At 36.4% G+C, this 19,102-nt stretch overlaps 1 protein-coding gene across 1 annotated transcript; it reads right to left on the bottom strand.

The window, feature by feature from the left end:
* Nucleotides 1-4,080: 4,080 nt before the first annotated feature.
* LOC113494251 lies at nucleotides 4,081-17,341 on the bottom strand. Its single transcript, XM_026872511.1, has 3 exons — nucleotides 16,285-17,341; nucleotides 15,697-15,763; nucleotides 4,081-8,436 (listed from the first exon to the last, which is right to left on the bottom strand). Exons 2-3 carry the CDS (start codon nucleotides 15,752-15,754, stop codon nucleotides 4,991-4,993), a joined length of 3,504 nt encoding a protein of 1,167 aa, XP_026728312.1. The 5' UTR covers nucleotides 15,755-15,763; nucleotides 16,285-17,341; the 3' UTR covers nucleotides 4,081-4,990.
* Between the last annotated feature and the right edge of the window lie 1,761 nt (nucleotides 17,342-19,102).

Consider the following 19,102-nt stretch of genomic DNA (forward strand, 5'->3'; position numbering starts at 1 on the left):
GACTCTATGTGGGCTGGTTCCTAAGATTTCTTACTCATTGCCTTACTACACTCAATCACTAGATCAAGCCTCATGTATTGCCACCACGATAGGCAGCAGGTTGGCAACTCCAGTACCAACGAGCGGCTGATTCTGCCATACATACCAGGCATTGAAGTTCCGTAGTGCCGCTACTCTAAAAAGCTCGCCCCAAATTGTGCTGCCCTTGTTAGCTTCTACATAGACCTTCGGGTACATTTTTTTATCGCTATCTCAATTCTCTAATATGTTTTAAAAAATGGTGCCACCAGTCTTTAACATTCAGTTTATTACTCATAGAAGTAGCTTTAAGAGGACTTTAGGCGACATTTATCACTAATGATATTCGTTATATTATTAGGTCCTTTAGAAATACCTTTTTTTTTAAATATTGACTGCAACGCCAATGAAAAATATATTATTATATGATCCTTCTTCTATACTAAAAGTAGACAAACATTATGTGTATAAAATTAGATATAAAATTAAATTTTATCTGTTTTTAAAGATCCTCTCGAAAAGCCCTCAAGCTACCAGCAAAAAACTATTAGAAACGACATCCTTTGAAGCTAAAGTTGCCATTTCAGAGTTACTAGCGTAGTAACTCTCACAAGAATTGTTAATAAAATAACGATTGGGCCACTCGTGACCGCTATGACTGAGGTAGACAAAAGCACCAGAGAATTGTTTAGTGGGTATCAGTAACTAGGTACCACGTGTTGAGGAATTTACGGCGTGCTTGGCGCCTAATACAGCCAGTGAAAAGAATATTATTAAAGTTGTGGACGGGATACGCCGCTCTAGGCCTCAGAACGCAGTTACGGTTCCACATTCAGGACATCTTCGCGAACAGACTTTACCATGTACCCATTGAAGTTTATTGTAGGTATATAAACAAATTATTGCGGTTACAGCTCGCTTCTAACGTCTTCCCGTGCATCTGCAGTCACGGTTTTGACAACCACTTGTTCGGTTCAGGATTCGTCATCAGCGTGGACTATCATGGCGCAGGCGATCTGGCGCGAGCTGGTTAAGTATCCACTTTTCCCAACAGCAGCTACGCAGCGCAGAAGAAGCGAGACGATGCCGATGATATAATTGATTATTAGAAGCTTTTCCACCAGCTTAGGAATTATTGCATGTGCGATTTACGATTAACATAATACCTAGGTAGGTATAGCAAAGTTACCAGAGTGAAAATTGTAATGAGGTTTCCTGATCCCCGCATGCAGTTACCACCTGAAGGCTGTAGGTAATTTAGTTATAATTTTCAGTTCGGGAGCTCTTTCCTTTAAGTTACTCATGGTATGACTCCAGTTAGAGTGAGGGGTGATACAAGTAAAGAAACTATCATCATAAATTTTACTGACCTAAACTTTTAATATTTTAGCTAGTAAAGATCTTTTAGTTTCACTGAGCTCTCCAAAAGCGACGTCAACCTTTATTTTTATAGAAGTGAGGGTAGATGACTATATACTATCATCATTTATTTCAAATTGACATCTTAGTCTTGAAAATGTTAATTCTATATCCTATTTGCACATTAAAAAAAAAACAAATTTCATTTGGTATATAGAGCTCGTTTTATTTTTATTTTTGTATGAACTACGGAAGGATGTAAAAGAAAGCCATTGTCATAAAGTTATAGTATTTTTAATCACCTTTCGCGTATGTAACGTCTTCTTATCATAGAAACATATGATTTAAATAGAACTCAAATACAAAATCTTACAATATCTCTTAAGTCAACTTAAAAATAATCTCTCCTTATTTCTATACAGTTAGTATGCACCAAGAACGCGCACTTTAAGCAAAAAAAAAATTGAATTGTGTAGACAACACGTTCCTCCTACAGCTACAGAAACGAGACAAATGCCTGAATCTTTTGATTGCACGATTTGAAAATATTAAAACAATTGACAGTACCTATCATTCATATATATTATTTATTTTGTTAACAAGGAGTGTATTACCGACTGACGGAAAAAAAAACACAAATAATATATATCTACGTGATGTATGACAATTTCTTTTTGCCACTAGGGCTGGTACTGCGACGTCAGTTTTTTTCTAAAACGAAAAATATAGCTGCTACATGAAGTATTTTGCAATAAAAGCGAGGGTAGTCGTTAATTATTGCTTGAAAAATATTGATTCTAGGGACAGAGTCTTTGAATAAAGTTAGTATTGGATCCCGCCACTAGCGCCAATTCGTGTTGAGGCAAGATTTTAAGTTTCGCTCTATTAACGGTGAGCAATGCTGAATCATCGTTAATTGTTTTTTTATTCGGTTGGAAAGTACCATTTCAGAACCGAATTTAAATTAAAAACAACTTTAAAAAAATATAATATTAACTAGAAAAATAGCTTGTCCCTCCTTGGTTTACGCGCGAATTTGAGTATCTTTTTCAGAGGAATGTAAGCTGTGCTTCGTTGAGATTAGAGTGAATTTACTACATCAGCTTTTTGTGGTTCTTCGACTCAGTCCTAGCATCAATTGACCAAGAAGAGGTAGACTTGGGTTTATCTTCTAATTTTCACAAAAACAAGCTTTACCACTTCGATATTTAAGTCGATTTTTCTTTGACGATTAGTGATACATAAGCTTAGCATTATCAGATCCATTGAGAACAATATATTCAGTGTAACAAACACAACACGCAAAAGCATTCATCAAGGTTATTGAGAACCAAACATTAATTTCAATACATTTCGGGAAAACATATTTATGACATCATCCCCTGCAGAGTCAGTGAAAGAAGTTTATGAACACAATCAAACAAAAAAGCACTCGAGGAGTCTTCATCATCATCTCCTGAAGCAAGACAGTTGCGGTCGTGAAAGACAGATGTCGCTATAAGCCTTAGAGCGACATCTATCTTTCAAAACGGCAACTATATTACTTAAAGAGGAGGGACCCTTGAAACAAAGAGTCACATAATAAGCATCGATTTAGCATTATGCTTACAAAAGCTACAGAACATTTTAGACTTAATTGATTTTTAAATCTGATTGTGATCAACGACTTTTTAAGCCGACTTTAAGTATACTATACATTGAAGAATGTTTTATACACAATTTAAGTACATATTTATCCTGTTTGAAAACAACATGCAATTAATTATAAAATGTATAATTATCAAATAGTATTTAACATCAAACTGTGGTAACGCACATGGTACCTTTTGACATTTTAAAAGATCCACAGATAAGGCATTCAAAAAGATTTCTGTTTGCCATTTCAAAGCGCCAACTATTGGACTGTATAAGTCTTTAAAAAACAGGCGATGCAAAATCATTAGCGTAGCATTTGCCATAGTCTTGAAGAAAAACATGCTGTATGAGGTTTTAGGTACAAATTCAAGATGACTTTCATCGATAAACATGAATTTAGTTATTTTACCCTTTCTATGGGTTTTCCCGCTAGGAAAGCAATTACAGAAAATTTGTTGTAATACTATAACCATGTCAACAGTTCTACTGTCAACATTGTGAGAAACTAAACAAATATGAAAGCTGCTAAATGAGTTAAATCAGTGTTTTATATATTATTTAAGTTCTAACATGGTGCGTATGACATATTTCTACATTTTAAATGTGGCATTTATTAGAATACAAAACTTCAAACAATTATGTATGATAACTTCAAATGTATGAGAATGATATTCCTTTTCATGACTTATACTTGTCAATTTCACGAGAGGGAGGCGTTTCCTCAGCATTAGGACAAAGACTAGATAAAAAATAAGAAATCTGACGGTTTGTTTATAATGTCGCACACCATGCTATAACAAACGTAGCTGTCTATACATTTACAGGGTGGTGACGGCATAACCACTTTGCAACGAAGCCAGTCTTACCATGTAAGTCTGTTTTACCCAGAAAAATGACTGGTATAAGTTGGTAAGCAGTCTCTTTATATAAAACTAGCTTTTCGCCCGCGACTTCTCCCGCGTCGATGTCGGTTATATCGCATTTCCAAGAGAACTCTTCAAAAGTCCGGGATAAAAACTATCCTATGTTCTTTCTCAAGGTCAACTCTATCTCTGTACCAAATTTCATTAAAACCAGTTCAGTGTTACGTGAAAGCGTAACAGACAGACAGAGTTACTTTCGCATTAATAAGGGATAGTATTTACCTGGTTAGCTTATAAGACAAAATAAGTATAAAATTGTATACTTAAACCATATTGAAAAAAATTATACAGAGTGTTGTTTCTACTGTAATTATAGCTTCTTTTTCATTTGATCTGAAGGTTTATAATCTGATAATAATACTTAATTTATTAGTTTCGATTGACTAGTCGCTATGGTTATACGTTTAATGCTCTTACAATATCACCACCCTGTTATATTCGTTATAAATACATAATTACATTATGAAAAAGCTCTGACTTTACATTAATAGAGTATATGTACTTTAATGATATACAAATCTGTTATTTAAATTAAATGTCTCTGTAAATGTGACCTTTATTCAAATAGTGAGGATAACCAGTTTATTCGTATAGTTTTAGAATTTTAAGTAACGTTTTTGACTAGATTATCAATTAGTTGATAGTTTGTGCTTAATATGTTTGTAAAAATCGCCTGGTGATAAGAGATGACTTTATTTAGATTTATATTTCCATCTCTGTTCTTTTATTTGAATATTATTCAAAAACATTATTTTATGTTTTTCTATTTTCTCACATATACCTAAAGTATAATTAACGGAAAGCTTTGTAGCTACACTTAATTATTTTACATAATTATTAAAGGAAATAAGCTTTAAAATCAACAATTTCCAATTGTTGGATAGTTCAATTAACATTTCTTGCAGATTTCCTCACTATCTAACCAAGGCTATACAAACAAAAAGTTCTTACAAAAATATAATTTGTGACGAAAAATCCGTGTCTACACAAAACTTATAGAATCACAGTCTCCATATACACACACTCACTGAGTCCAAACACATGTCTTTTACAGTCTATGAGTTAGGCAGGGGCTTCAACGGCCCTAAACTTAGCAAGCCATCAGCACCCAACGCTTGCAAACTCGTTGAAATGCCATTCTGTACATTATGCACTGAGATTACTGGAATTCCGAAACATCCACCCGCTTGCTCCCTATTCGCTAATGGTATAAAACTATATATGCCTAAACTACTCAACCGTTTGAGGTTGTCTTCCTGTGACAGGTCCACTACTGGCAAGCCTAGCTCTCGGTTGGGACCTGAGACGTTGTGGAACACCCTTTTATGATGTTGAAGTTGTAATGACTTGGGGTATGCAGCTGGACACTCGTCGCACTTAAACGCTGATGATTTGCTCAAAGGATGAGCATTCGACATGTGCACTTGTAGAGAATTGTGGTTCATGAACATTTTCTTGCATACACTGCAGGGTAACATGCCGCCGCCGACCTTCGCTTCGGGTATGGAGAAATTGCTGGATTTTGATGTATGTTTGATACTCACACCGGCACCCAGGTTAGGAATATGAGGTATAGGCCTTTCTGGTGTGGGAGATCGACTTTTCTGCTTTTGTTTAACAGATATTCCTCTTGATGCTAGTACGTTAGCCATTGCATTGGCCTCCTTGTTCACTGTTTTCTTAGTTATAGATATTTGGCTGCCTAAATTGAGTTTGTCTTTCGCGCCTTGCACGCTGTGGATCATAGGTAGACCGTCTCTCTGTTTCTGCATGGCCATGACATGGCAGTCTTCGTTGTCGTGCTTGCCGGGTAGCAGCATGTCCGGTCGCCGCTTCTGGCCCGGTCCGGCACCACCCATGCCGCCTGGTCGCTTTATCGGCATGCGCATACCGGGCTTCTGCTGTCGGACCTGTCCTTGTACTATAAGACCTGGCCTAAGAGAAGGTCGAGGTCCTCTAGGATTGGCCATGCGTGGTCTAGTTCCCGTTACGTTCGCATTAGGGGCCATTCTTATCGGGCTTGGTGAATTCATTTGTCCACCTACAACTTGACCGGGAGCTACTGGTTGAGCTGGACGGGTCATCTGTTCTGGCCCGGGCATCGCGATTGTTTGACCCGCGGGGAAAGTCTGAACATTCTGAATTTTAATGCCGCTGGTCGGAACTTTCATTGAACCATTTGCACTTGATGATGGAACGAAGGGAGCACCAGGAGGTCCCATTGTTCCCATGGGAGGACCCATTGACCCCATGGGAGGACCCATTGATGGATTCATGCTGCCCATCGGCGCCTGTCCGTAAACAGCTTGCTGCATACCTTGGAGTGGTGAAGGCGTGGAGTATGCGGTGGAAGATTGTGGATACTGACCTTGCTGCATTGGATACCCTGGTTTTGACATAGGCTGTTGGAACTGTCCGTAGCCCTGTTGGCCCATATAATTTTGTCCAGGATATTGGTTTGGCATTCCCTGATTCCCATACATATTATTAGGTTGGCCTGGTTGCCCGTAATCTGGGTTGGGGTTTTGGCCAGGTGCATATGAATTATACGGCTGAGATGGCATCATCATACCGCCTCCACCAGGGTAAGCTTGAATATTTATCATGACATTCTGCTGATGAGTAAAGCCAGGTCCACTTCCACCAATCGTAGATAATTTTCCAACTTGGTCGGCTAATTGTTTTACAGGTATTAAGGATGAGAGGATGTTAGAACTGGAGCTGTATGGAAGCATTGATGATGAAGACGATGGTAACGCAAGAGCTTTCGTGTGTCCAGTCATTCTTCTGTGGTCTTCAAGCAAGGATATGTCCGTAAACCTTGTGTTACAAACATCACAGGAGTGTTGAGGACCTAAAGTATCCAAGGAAATGTATTCACTAGCTTCAGATAAAGAAAGGCTTTCCTTTTTCGTCGAACCGGACAGCAGGCTTTCGAATATGTCATCTGCACTTTTCTCCAACATATCCAAGGGAGGTTTAGAATCCGGTGCATTCCAGTTGAAGTTGTGTTGTTTCTCTGTAGATGGCGCTGTCAAACGAGTGTTGAGCATACTCGATGAGCTGTACGTGGATGATTGCGAAGTTGTATACGGAGGTGGAGGATATGTTACAGGCGGATTTTCAATCTTAGGAATAACTGGTTTGATGTCGGGCGCCGGCGTCGCCGACACCACACAACAATCATCATCTTCGTCATTAGAATCTCCATTTATTTCTATGACAGTCATACCGCTGTCTTCAACTTTCGGCACGACCGGTACTAGTGGAGTCGTACTACTCGCTAATGGTACTGCAGGACCTGTTATGGGCATATCGGGTTCCGTTTTGACTCTGGCCAGCACAGGAGTGGAGGTGGAATCATTTGGCGTTGGAGAAGCCCTTTCAGATTTAATATGCGTGGAGAAGATAGGTACGTTAGAAGACTGAGTCTCAACTGCCTCGACTTCTTGTTTAACAGAGACGCTGTCATTACTAATGTCTCGTGAAGGCCGCCTTTCTGGAGTTGAAGGCGTACTTGATGGTGTGTTTGAACCCTGCGAATTTTCTTTAATTGACAAAGGATGATTCGCTCCTCTCTTCGGCGTCTGTTTTATAGCAGGTCTGCCGGGCGGTTTTCTTTGCTGGGGATCGTTAACAGGGACTTTAGCTGAAGTTGTTGGTTCCTTCTTCTGCACTATAGACATACCTTGTAAATTCTTGAGCGAGCTAGGTTTAAATTTCGATGATTTTTCTGAATCATCGCTTTCTGATGTTTTACGATTATTCGAAGTATTCGTTTCATTCTCACCTTCGGAATCATTTTCGCCGGATCCATCATGTTCTGCTGACTTGTCTGGGTCTTCGTCAAAGTCAGCGTCGGGATCGTCTCTGATTGCTTCATCACCACTGCCTTCGTCATCATCTGACGCATGGAAATCCTTGAGCCCATTGATAACTTTGAAGGAGTTAGAGTTACCATCTGATTTTAGTTTGAGTTTAATACCACCAAGCTTGCCAAGTTTTTGCATGACATCATTAGTATTTTCTCCATCTGGTTCTTGTTTAATTGGTGTGTTACCTTTCTTTATCGTGAACCCTAAACCACTTAGTTTACTGAGAGCAGAACCTGAGTTATCGCTATCTGCAGGCTTTTTGAGCGAGATGCCAGTCTTTTTAAGTAGTGCTGAAATATCTAATTTAGTGGGTGTGACTTTCTGGGGGGCCTGCGGTGGCGGTGATTCTTCCTCTTCATCCGTCCAGTTTTCATCTGAAGGAGGACCATCCTCATCGTCTGAAGGCAGTTTGTCGAGGACCACGGAGGGCAGAGACACGTGCTGGATTAAATGGTTCTCTAGTTCCTCCCAATCTCGGAAGTCTTCGTCGCACGTGTAACAACGGTACTCTTGTTTTGGCTTCTTAATCAACGCTCCCGAAGACTGAAGCCTTTTCAGGATGTTAGCGACATCGTTGCTCTCTTGTTCTTGGTGGTTTGATTCTATTGAATCTTGAGCCTCGTCATCTGAAAAATGCAATTAAATAATGTTAATTAATGCATTTTCTGTATGTTTTCTTTACATTAGTGAGTGTATATGACTTTTTTATCATTGTTTGTATAATTAGTTTCAATAAACAATGTGCAGTTGTGAACACAGTTAAGAGAAGGTAACAATTAATAATTTAGAGCTCACTAAGTGCTACCGACATAATGTAACAGAATTGCCATATTTTTTATTCACTTTCGAGAACCGTTTTAGAAAACTACTACTCATTTGATCATTCTAGCTTTATAGACATCATTAACCTCATAATTTTTAGAAAAGCTATCGCTAGCAATCGTATTCATCATCGTGGGACGATTTACCGAAAAAATGGCCTATACTCAAAATTGACACTTAAAAAAAAGTTGTTCATTTAGTCACAAATTGAATAAACAGATTTCCATATAAAGCTTTTTAAGTAAAAGTTTGTTAAGAGCCATTCTGATGTATCTATTTAGCTCTGCATTAACCTTAACAGTATATCAGATAGACCATGGCGTCACACTACGGACTTTTGTTTCTATTTTTATATAGGCATTTAGACAAAGTAATCAATAAGGGAGAAACAAAACGATAAAACTTAACTCCGATTAAGACTTTAAAATCAATCGCTTGTTGGAGACAAAACAGTTTTTTCCTTGTATGACTCACTAACGTTTTGAATGTCTTAATTTATTTGTATCTACTCTATATTTAGTGTTTATAGGCATCAGACTGGCCTCACATATCTGAAATAACACTCTGAATTAATTACCAAATAAAGAATGCCAAGTGCGAGTCGGATCCCGAGGGTTCCATAATCATTTTGGCATATGACTAAGCAAACGTTCTTAAATATATTAAAATCAATATTTTTGCATGCCGTAACAAATTACGGTTTTCGTCATGTTTTCTTTATCTGTGTTTTAAGATTCTGAGTACGGAAAGTACCCTATAATATATGTTGTGGTTCCTTTCCGTGTCGAAAATTAGTGCCATAAACGGACTTATCTTTTCCACAGCGTTAAGGGACTGTAGACCCTATCTACTTGATTTCATCTAAATTTCAGCTTGATACCTTCACGCGGAACAAAGTTTAGCCTATAACAGTTTTTTGATACTGTATGTCCCTAAAATTGAATCCGTGAATCCCGGCAAATGGAATGGAAATTGTGAAAGGAACGAAACTATGGAAGAAAATTGAATATTAACTATTACGCGCTGCGTTTAGCTAATTATAATAAAATAAGTAAACGCATTTTTTTATAGAGTCTTAGTCCTCGGTCAGGGTCCTGACTAATCGCTTAAGATGCATAAATTACATTTTTAATGGCAGACATCTCGCCAACAAGTCGCGTCACGTCCAGACGTTAACCGCTAGCAATGTCAACAATTATAATTCCCAATTTAATTTCAGAAAGTGAGTTTCGCTCTTTTTAAGGGCATAGGAAGGAATATGCGCGATATGGAATAAAAATATGAAAAAATCCTTTCTGGAATTCAGGATGCTTATGCTTATGATGCTTATGCTCTGACAGTAGATTGCTCATTAAATAAATCAGAATGATTATTAACGGTTCATCCAAGCTGAAGTTTTGAACATAAAAAAAGACACGAATTGAGGTCATCCCCATTTTCACAATAAAATATATGAATCTACAATTTTTAATTAATAATTTTAATTCTAATTCTGCTACGTACAATAGCCGATGCTAGAAATTGGGATTAAATTTGACACTATTCAAATTCTGTTAAGCATTTTGCCAACACAATAATTTGGAATTCATTGTTTTGGCAATGACTCTTCCGTCCTTGACTGAATAAAAATACTGTCAAATTTAATCCAATTTCCATTCAATCATCGGCAATTGTAAATATCGGAATTGGGGCCCCGGTCGACAGTGCGGGAGGCCAGCCACAAAGAGATACATCTATAAGACGTTTAATTGATTATCACTGCACGGATAGTCGAGTGGTTGAGGTCACCACACCAAACCCACTGAACGCGATGTGTCGCGGGTCCCTGCGTAGGACAAGCATATGTGTGATCCATTTATGCTTGTTCTGAGTCTGGGTGTCTCTGTGCATGTGACTTGAAAGTTTGTGAAACCCCCCGGGACACAAGGATTAAATTCCTCAACGCGGGAGTAGTGCAAAAAAAAACAGAAAAACAAGTGTGCATGTTAGTGTATTATATTAAGTTGTAGTTGTAAAGCAATATTATTATATGATATATTATATGAGATATTTCTCAAAGTTTTTTTTTTTATAAGGTTTTATCTAAGGTGTGTGGTCTCGAGTTTTCTGTTGCTCTATATCTACTCTTGTAAACAATATGTCATATGGCTATCAAATATTACGTTTTGCTTTGTGCAAAAATCATTTTACATCTTACGTCATAGGATACAAGACTTTCAGTCGAGATACTTACTATAAAAATATTTGAAGTTTTCTTATTTATTCATTTCAATTGTTTAACGTTGATTTTTTTTTGTCAAAATCGACTGCCGGACTTAGAAATCTAATCCTTGTATCACCGTGTGTTCCACAAACATTCGAGTCACATGCACGAAAACATCAAGACTTAGGACAAGTATTGAACGATCAAATGCTTCACGGGAATCAAACCCGAGCTAGGTCGCGAACAGGGGATTTGATGCGGTAACCTATACCACTCGGCTATCCGTGCAGTTTATTTCTATTTGTTTTATCTTCATAGTGCGATGAGAATAGTGCTATTTTCACCCGTTTCGCTAACCCATTAGAGCCTCATGTTGGGGACTCATAACAACATACTCTTACAAAACATAACTATACCTAAATATCGTTCGTAGGGTCCTGAGTCACATCAATACAATAGTACCCTCTCCCTGTTCCACCCTTTATTAGACTTTAGGAAGGCATTTAGCACTTTATTACTGGTAAATAAGTTCTAAAACAGATTGAACCGGATATTAAATCTGAGGGTTGGTTCCAGGCTGAGAAATAAATTAAATAAATAGCTATAGTTGCAACACTTTTGCGTGAATAATGCAAAACAGGTTAAGCTATACTTGATACGGTCGGTCCGTGGACGGAAGCCACGTTAAATTTTGGACCCTGGTTGTTGAGTATTTCTATTTAATAAAACATTGTTGTTACGGGTACTCAGAAGCTAGAAAATCGGACAACCAGTCTTACTACGGAGTATCGTGTTGCCCGTTAACTGGGTTGAGGAGGTCAGATAGCCAGTCGCTCCTTGTAAAACACTGGTACTTAGCTGCATCCGGTTAGACTGGAAGCCGACCCCAACATAGTTGGGATAAGGCTAGGCTAACGATGATGTCACTTAATACAAGCGACTTGAATCTCTTTCTGTAGTATATTTGATGTGCTAATCTTTATTGTTTAAATTTTTTTCGTCGCGTTTTATTTTTAAACTGACTTTAAGGAAAAAAGACACTAAAATCGATCAACTATTTTAAGTAGGTACTTAAATTAATGAAGCATAGGTAAACGACACGGCCTGTCTTGGGGCATTATAGCAAACTAACGAGAAAGCGTAAAAGGGACAAAAATTTCTTATTCAATATATTAACCATCGCCTATAGATTGACGAAAAAAGAAGAGCGGTAGCTAAAAAACTTTAAAGTCGGGAATGTTTACTAGTATTCAAAGATTGAAATAAATACACTTCGAGTGCTAGACCTTACTCACAGTGCCCCAAGGAGCCTACTAAGACCGGTTTCATCCTTACCATAAAAGCTTGGCCGTGTAAAATGAAGATGCACAAGACCTTTATAGACTAACTGTTGCCAGCGGACCAGCCCGCTACGATTCAAAAATGATCCTACGGGAACATGAATTCGGGATAAAAAACTATCCTATGTGTTAATCATGGTTATATAATACCAGTATTAACCCGTTCAGTCATTTTTGCGTGAAAGAGTTAGAAACATCCATAAAATATACAAACTTTCGCGTTTATAATATAAGTAGGACAAATGTTTTTTTTCTCTAGCCCCCTGTGTCCCTCTACTGGGCAAAGGCCTCCCCCAAATACTTCCACGATTATTTATTAAAAAGTTCAAATTTTCTCTATTTTTGGGCTGAAGTGCTTTTTAATTATCATAATATTTGATTGTAAAAGCGTGGGGCGCTGGAGCAGGAAAATCTTTATGTATACTATACCTTACTGAGAAATCAAGTTAAGCGATTAAATTAAGAATTTGGATTTTATTTCTTTTTAGTGTGACGTAATTTTGGCTGGCCCCTTGTATATTATAACAACAATATAACATTCATAGTATTGGCAATAAAATCGTGATAAACATACATAATCAAGCTTTATTCAACGACGCAGTGAAGAAAAAAAAACAGAAATTGAAACCCTTTTTAAAATCGTTTGAAAAATATATATTTCAAATCCCCCCCGAGAATAAATTACATGACAAATATTTTGCATTCTAGCTGCAATTCCATGGTGTAAGAGATAAGACATAAAGAATATTCTAATCTAACCTAATCTATCTTTAGCAGAATTGCAAAGACTTCGTTGGGGTAATTGATAGCTTCTTTTAAGAATCGGATTTCCATTTTCCCGCCACCAGTTTCCTTGTCAAACGAAGCTAAGAACTCCCTTGATTAAATGCCATTATTTTTGGCTCTACAACGACCTAGCCATACCGATATAATTCAAATTGAAAAAAGAACATAAATTCAATTTTTTATCGCTTTGCCGGTATAATCATATCTCTAACTTTTTTATTGGTAAGAACGTCCTACGCTAATTGCATGCCCTAGATGTGACCTACCATTCGGCTAGACGTGCAGACCGAGGGGCGCAGCAAGGAAAACATTCTTTTACGATAGTCAAAAATAAACCTAGTCATGATTTGAGAATACGTCACGCTTAGGGCTAAAATAGTTCTAGTATTGCATCGGTCTTGTTTTTTAAATCGCATCTTATGAAGTTGTATCACTCTGATTATCTAGTTTAAATAGGTGAATGATTTTTTTTAATTCTGATTATTTGTTTAGACTTAATTAAATATGAGGACGTTAATTCTACTAATATTAAAAAGGTAAATTACATTTAGTATGTTGTTCTTTCACGCGAAAAGTAGTTAAACGATCGTGGGCGAGTGGAGCCGCGAGCGACCGTTAGTTTAATATAAGGATAAGTTAGGAAATTGAGATTGTTACATACTGAAGTATTAATCTCTACTTGCTGTCTATTTCCATAATGGACTTATCACTACTCAAATGTCTCAAATATTTAAATTTTAGGTTTCTGTACCGAAAAGATACCTTGAACTAGGGACCTCAATAGTGGGCTCTTCTGCCTCTATGTTTAGCTGTTACGTTATATCTAGACAGTTCCAATTTTCACATTTGATATACATTTCTGCTACCACAAAACAACAAATAATAAAAATCTAAATCAAAGTTAAGCTTTGGGTAAAGTCATAAATTTTATAGGTGACTATTTTCTTTGCAAAACTTGTTTTTCTTTAGTCTATTTCGTACGGAACTCTCAGTGACGCAAGTCAAACTCGCCCTTGACATGCTTTTTTAAGTTTATAATGGGCCCGAGGGATTTTCCGAAAAGTTAACGGCGTATACAAAAGGCAAAAGAATGGATGTGGATTTTAGTCAGTAAAAGTCCGCTCAACCCAAAGCGGGAAGCGTCATGTGACAAAAAGAATATAAAGATCGATTAATATGTAAATATATTATCTCAGAAAAGAATAAACCAAATTTGACAAATATTTTACAAAAACGTATGAGCACATGTCAGCTAGATTTTTAATAATTTCATAAAACTCAGTACTTAAAATAAGTGTAGAGAAAAAATAATTAAGTACTCTCTACTTCAACTAACAATCAAGTCATTCTGCACATCATAACTTAAAACCAGCAAAATATTTTTTTTGAAATACTTATATTTTGTAACATAAATAATTATCTACAAGTTAACCAGCCAAAACATCCACTAAAGCAGAGAAATCTACAGAAACATTCATAAGCATGCTTTATCTAAATATTACTAAGCATTTCCATACATAGCTGATAGCTACAATATTTAGTAATTATATTTTTTAACTCTCGATGCAAAAACGATGGCGTGTTATAAGCTTGATTAAGTCAGAGCTGCCAGTATGAATGACTCTATCTCCTGTTACATACAGGTAGAGATTTTCGAAACACACAAGGCATATAAAATTCCAAAACAACTTTAAGAATGAGTTATTTTCAATCTATTTGTATTTTTTATATTGTTTGTTGCATCAGAACTTAGGACATGATGAACCGATTTTATTTGATATTTTTTTCACTTAATGTGAAATAGTTGTCATTAATTGGTTTAATAAAAGTTTTCATCAAGTTTCAAGAACTTAGTTAACAAACTTAAAAAAATAAAGTAAGTTGTATCTCAAAGTACAATATGATATACTACTAAAATAACAGCTAGAATCTAATAGGATATGGAAATAAACTTTTTTTAAACTTGCTTTAATTAAAAAGCAGTTTCTAAGGTGTATTGGATTAAATACCTACACATTTTATTTGTTCAAGGAAACAAACTCTTACATTATTAATAATTTTAATAATAATTTATTTATTTAGATCTAAAATAATTTTGATATTAACTATCAATTTGATTAATCTAATATCTTATGGTTATTGGTTAATTAATTTGTCCCATTGCTGTTATGAATTATTATAAATTTTCCTAAGTTTGTTACATTTTAAAATTTTACAAAGATACATAAACAATCTTGGATTTAAGTTTTACTTAAGCATTTATTCAATAAATAAACTACTGTTAAATTTAAGTGCTGTATTTGATTGACTAAGTTCTATAGTTCTTACACATTGCTCTTTTTTAACTGTGTTTTTGGCAAATAGACAAACCAAGATTGTTTTCTTTCTATAAGTACCTAAGCAATTGCAAGTACAGTGATAACTAGAACATTATAAGGCCGAAAAGTCTAACAACAACACAACAGATGAATACAAGCTAATCTTATTGAAAACTAACTACATATACACTGACAATCTAGTTTTTTTTTAACTATGACCTCATTTTATGGACTTCATAGACTGTCATAAGTTCCAAATTTAAATATTTAGTTTTTTGCGTTACTGATTAGATCATAAAATGTATTTATAGGTATTATGTACAGATAATACTTACTTAGTTAAGTTATTTTTTAATGTAAGCTTAGTAATACACTATTTAATTTAATAATATTAGTAACTACCACCATTAAACTAACCTGAATCATTGTTTGTGGGTGACGAAGATAAAACAGGGGCATGTTTAGTTGCCATCATCTACGATACCTGTGAACAAGTTATAATCCTATATGAATATTTAAGTTAACTGTATAAGGAAGATGATTATATTAGTGAAATGTAGCAAATAGTATTAATATGCTATCATTCTACAATAAATTAATAAGAATTATTATTTCTTGGACAAGGCATCACTTCATACAGCCCGTCCACAGTCCAAAAACTATGAATTTGGGACCATTAAGTAATTGAAAAGCTTGTTTTAGACATTTTTTGTTATAATCTCATTCACAGATAATTTGTTAGTAAATTAACAACAAATACACATTCACAATCACAGGTAAAAAAGAAATTAAAAAGCTTTATAATTTGGGATGATGCACTACATGTTGTTTTCATTGGTGTGCAACATTAAAACCTATAAAAAATATCAATTAGTACTTCATTTTATTCGAAAAAGAAGTCCAAAACGACTCGTAATCTCTTTCATTGAATTCATATAAGAGATTGATTACTGGATACCAATGTTTACATGCTGCAAAACATTAATAGAAATCAAGTATACTCACAATCATTACTACTTAAACATCAAACTGGAATCGAATAATGATTTTTCTATTGTAATATCGCTGTATTTTGGTTTGTGATTGTCCAAATTTTATTATAGATCCAACCCGGCACAGCTCATGCAAGTTCACGTTAGTTTACATCCAAATACAACACTGAGTTTACTATTTCACACCACTACTACATAACCAACATGAAGAATCGCTTTCCCGGCTTTTACTGCGTACTATTATAACCTAGAGACAACATTTACTAACACTAGGAAATCAAAATGCAAATCGTTTGTTTTCCGCGACCTTCTGTCACTTCACTTCACTCACTTTGCTTTTGCACGAAAATACAAAATGGCCGGCTAAATAAACCAACGGAGCTCTGTCAAATAAAGTCGCATTGCATCGAATCGACACGATAGTCACTGAACGCATTGGCTATAACTGACGACTATGTCAAACGGGTTATGTTTGAATCAACTTAATTATGTAAATAACAAGTCTAATAATTATCATGAGAACTTCGATCGCACAACAAACGGTATTCACGGTAATTTTACCGATGACTGAGGCAGACCTTAACTCGGATCCTTTCACTCACAGGCAAACACAGACAGCCGTGGCTGCCAGTGCCAGTATGGCCGACTGCCAGTATTGGTTGGTTTGCTGGCAAATTCCTAGCGGTGGTCGGCAGCAGAGTAATCCGTCTCTTTCTAACTAGTAAGAAAGAGCAGCAGTCGATATATCTTTCTCTGTCGCACGGTTAGTAAGCGACGCCATTTCAACATAGGCATAAATAACTATCAGGCTAACATAGTGGTATATTATCAGAATGGTGCGGTCCCATTTTGTTTCGTCCGTAATGACCTCGCTCGATCGGCTCGAGTGGCAAGCAACGCAGTCGGCTGTCGTCGGAGGTAATAATAATAGTACATACGATTGAGCCGAAACATTACTCACGCTCACGGATTGTATAATTGAGCATTGTGGGATAAGCGTAGTAATTATCGCGCTCTGCTTTGCTCTTACTATAGCTTGATTGATAACCTCTATGATTGATTGGAAATAAAATAGCAAGTAACATTTTGATTACTTATCTTTAATCACATTGTAATGGAGTATACTTTTTCAGCCTTTCTTTTGGAAAGAAAAGTAAAACACAGACTTGTCTTAATTTTATTGTATGTATTTATTTTACAACTACGAATTATTTACCAATTTGAAGCCGAGGTTGAAATTATACCTGAATAATGCTTTAAGTTTAACTGGTTTCCTGTAAAAATAAGAACGCCAAGAATGGGAAGAGTGAACTAAGTATTTTTAGTTCTCTAACCGGTTAGCAAGCACTGTGAGACGAGCGTGAGCGAGCGGTCTTTTGAGCATTCTATCTCTCTCTCGCTTAAGACGATTCCGTTAACGATTTTAGGATTATTCTTGCGTGAGACGCGTTTTTCATAACGCTTGGTCTTTATACTTACATTGTATCTGACAATACGGCGGAATATAAAGGTACGGCGGAATTATGTTGTTTTGTACCAATGTACGTTTTGAATGTGTTATGAACGAATAACATTAGAAATGTTTACATGTATCAATTTAGAAGTAAGTTGTAAAAGAATTGAATCCACTACTACTTAAACTTGCAGAAGAGGCTTTTCTAGCTGTTGTTACTTTTAAGAAGAAATCATATTCTAGTTTGTGTTTTCTACCTATCAACCGTAGGGCGAGATAAAGTCCGTCTGGTCGTTGTTTATTGTATTAAGAAGAAAGGGGAGGGTGTTCAAACATTTTTTTAAGGGACTGTTTTTGTGCCAAACTAAAAACCTGGTAAGGCGGACTATTTTATGATTGTTTGTTATAAAATAAAAAAAGATTTAGCAGGGGTCGAGTGTACAGCAGACAGTGTGATATAAAATCATCCCTTACTATCGATCCATGACATAAATTATGTCATAGATCTTTTTTGAACAGGCGCTTAGGTATTGGTCGGCGTATTATTCATTTCTGCGTATTATTCATTTCGGCGTATTGCATTCACATCTGCGTATTGTATTCATATCTACGTATTGTACTGAATGTGTTTGTACTCGAACTTGTAGGTAGCTGCTTTTTACGAATGTAATGGAAGTACGCCTCATTGTTTGAGATTAGTCATCGTTGTTTGTTACAATTGATAAGGTAATTGACTAGAACAAAGTCATAAGTTGATATGGAAATCGCAATGGCACGATTTTTCCTATTGATATTTTGTTTCTTGAATTGATAAGGTGCAGCGCAGACGGCACACTTATTTTGTGATCGAGTCTGGCGCTCAAAAAGTCTGCATGGCGCGCAAAAAGTCGGTCGCGGCTTTTTCATAGACTCAACGCGCACGAAGCACATCTTTGATCATTCTGTCGGTGTTACATTGACCTCTGGCGCTATGATCGCGTGCGTTATGTCCACCCCTAGCAAATGCAGGTTGCCCGGTTTACCGACTAAAGTGAACGCCGTCTGCGTTAGTGCGCGTTGAAGCAGACGTATGTTCGCTGAACATTTGCGCGTCGTGTGCGTTACTGCATATAATTGCATAGGTTTTATTTTCACTGACTAAAAAGTGCGTCACGGATAGTCTGTCGTCTGCGCTGCACCTAATATTGATTTACCTTACGAACTTATGTATATGTGCAGTGTGCAGCTATAATAAAACGGGTAACGTCACACAGGTTTCTTTTTCAAGGACCAGCCTTTGAACATAACGACCTTAACAGCGAATAACAAATATAACATGAATTTTAATGTCAAATCAATAACTGTTAAATATGTCCCAAAAAGTAATGACATCATAAAC

The sequence above is a fragment of the Trichoplusia ni genome, chromosome 5 (genome assembly GCF_003590095.1).
Source record: "Trichoplusia ni isolate ovarian cell line Hi5 chromosome 5, tn1, whole genome shotgun sequence".
Classification (NCBI taxonomy): Eukaryota; Metazoa; Arthropoda; class Insecta; order Lepidoptera; family Noctuidae; genus Trichoplusia; species Trichoplusia ni.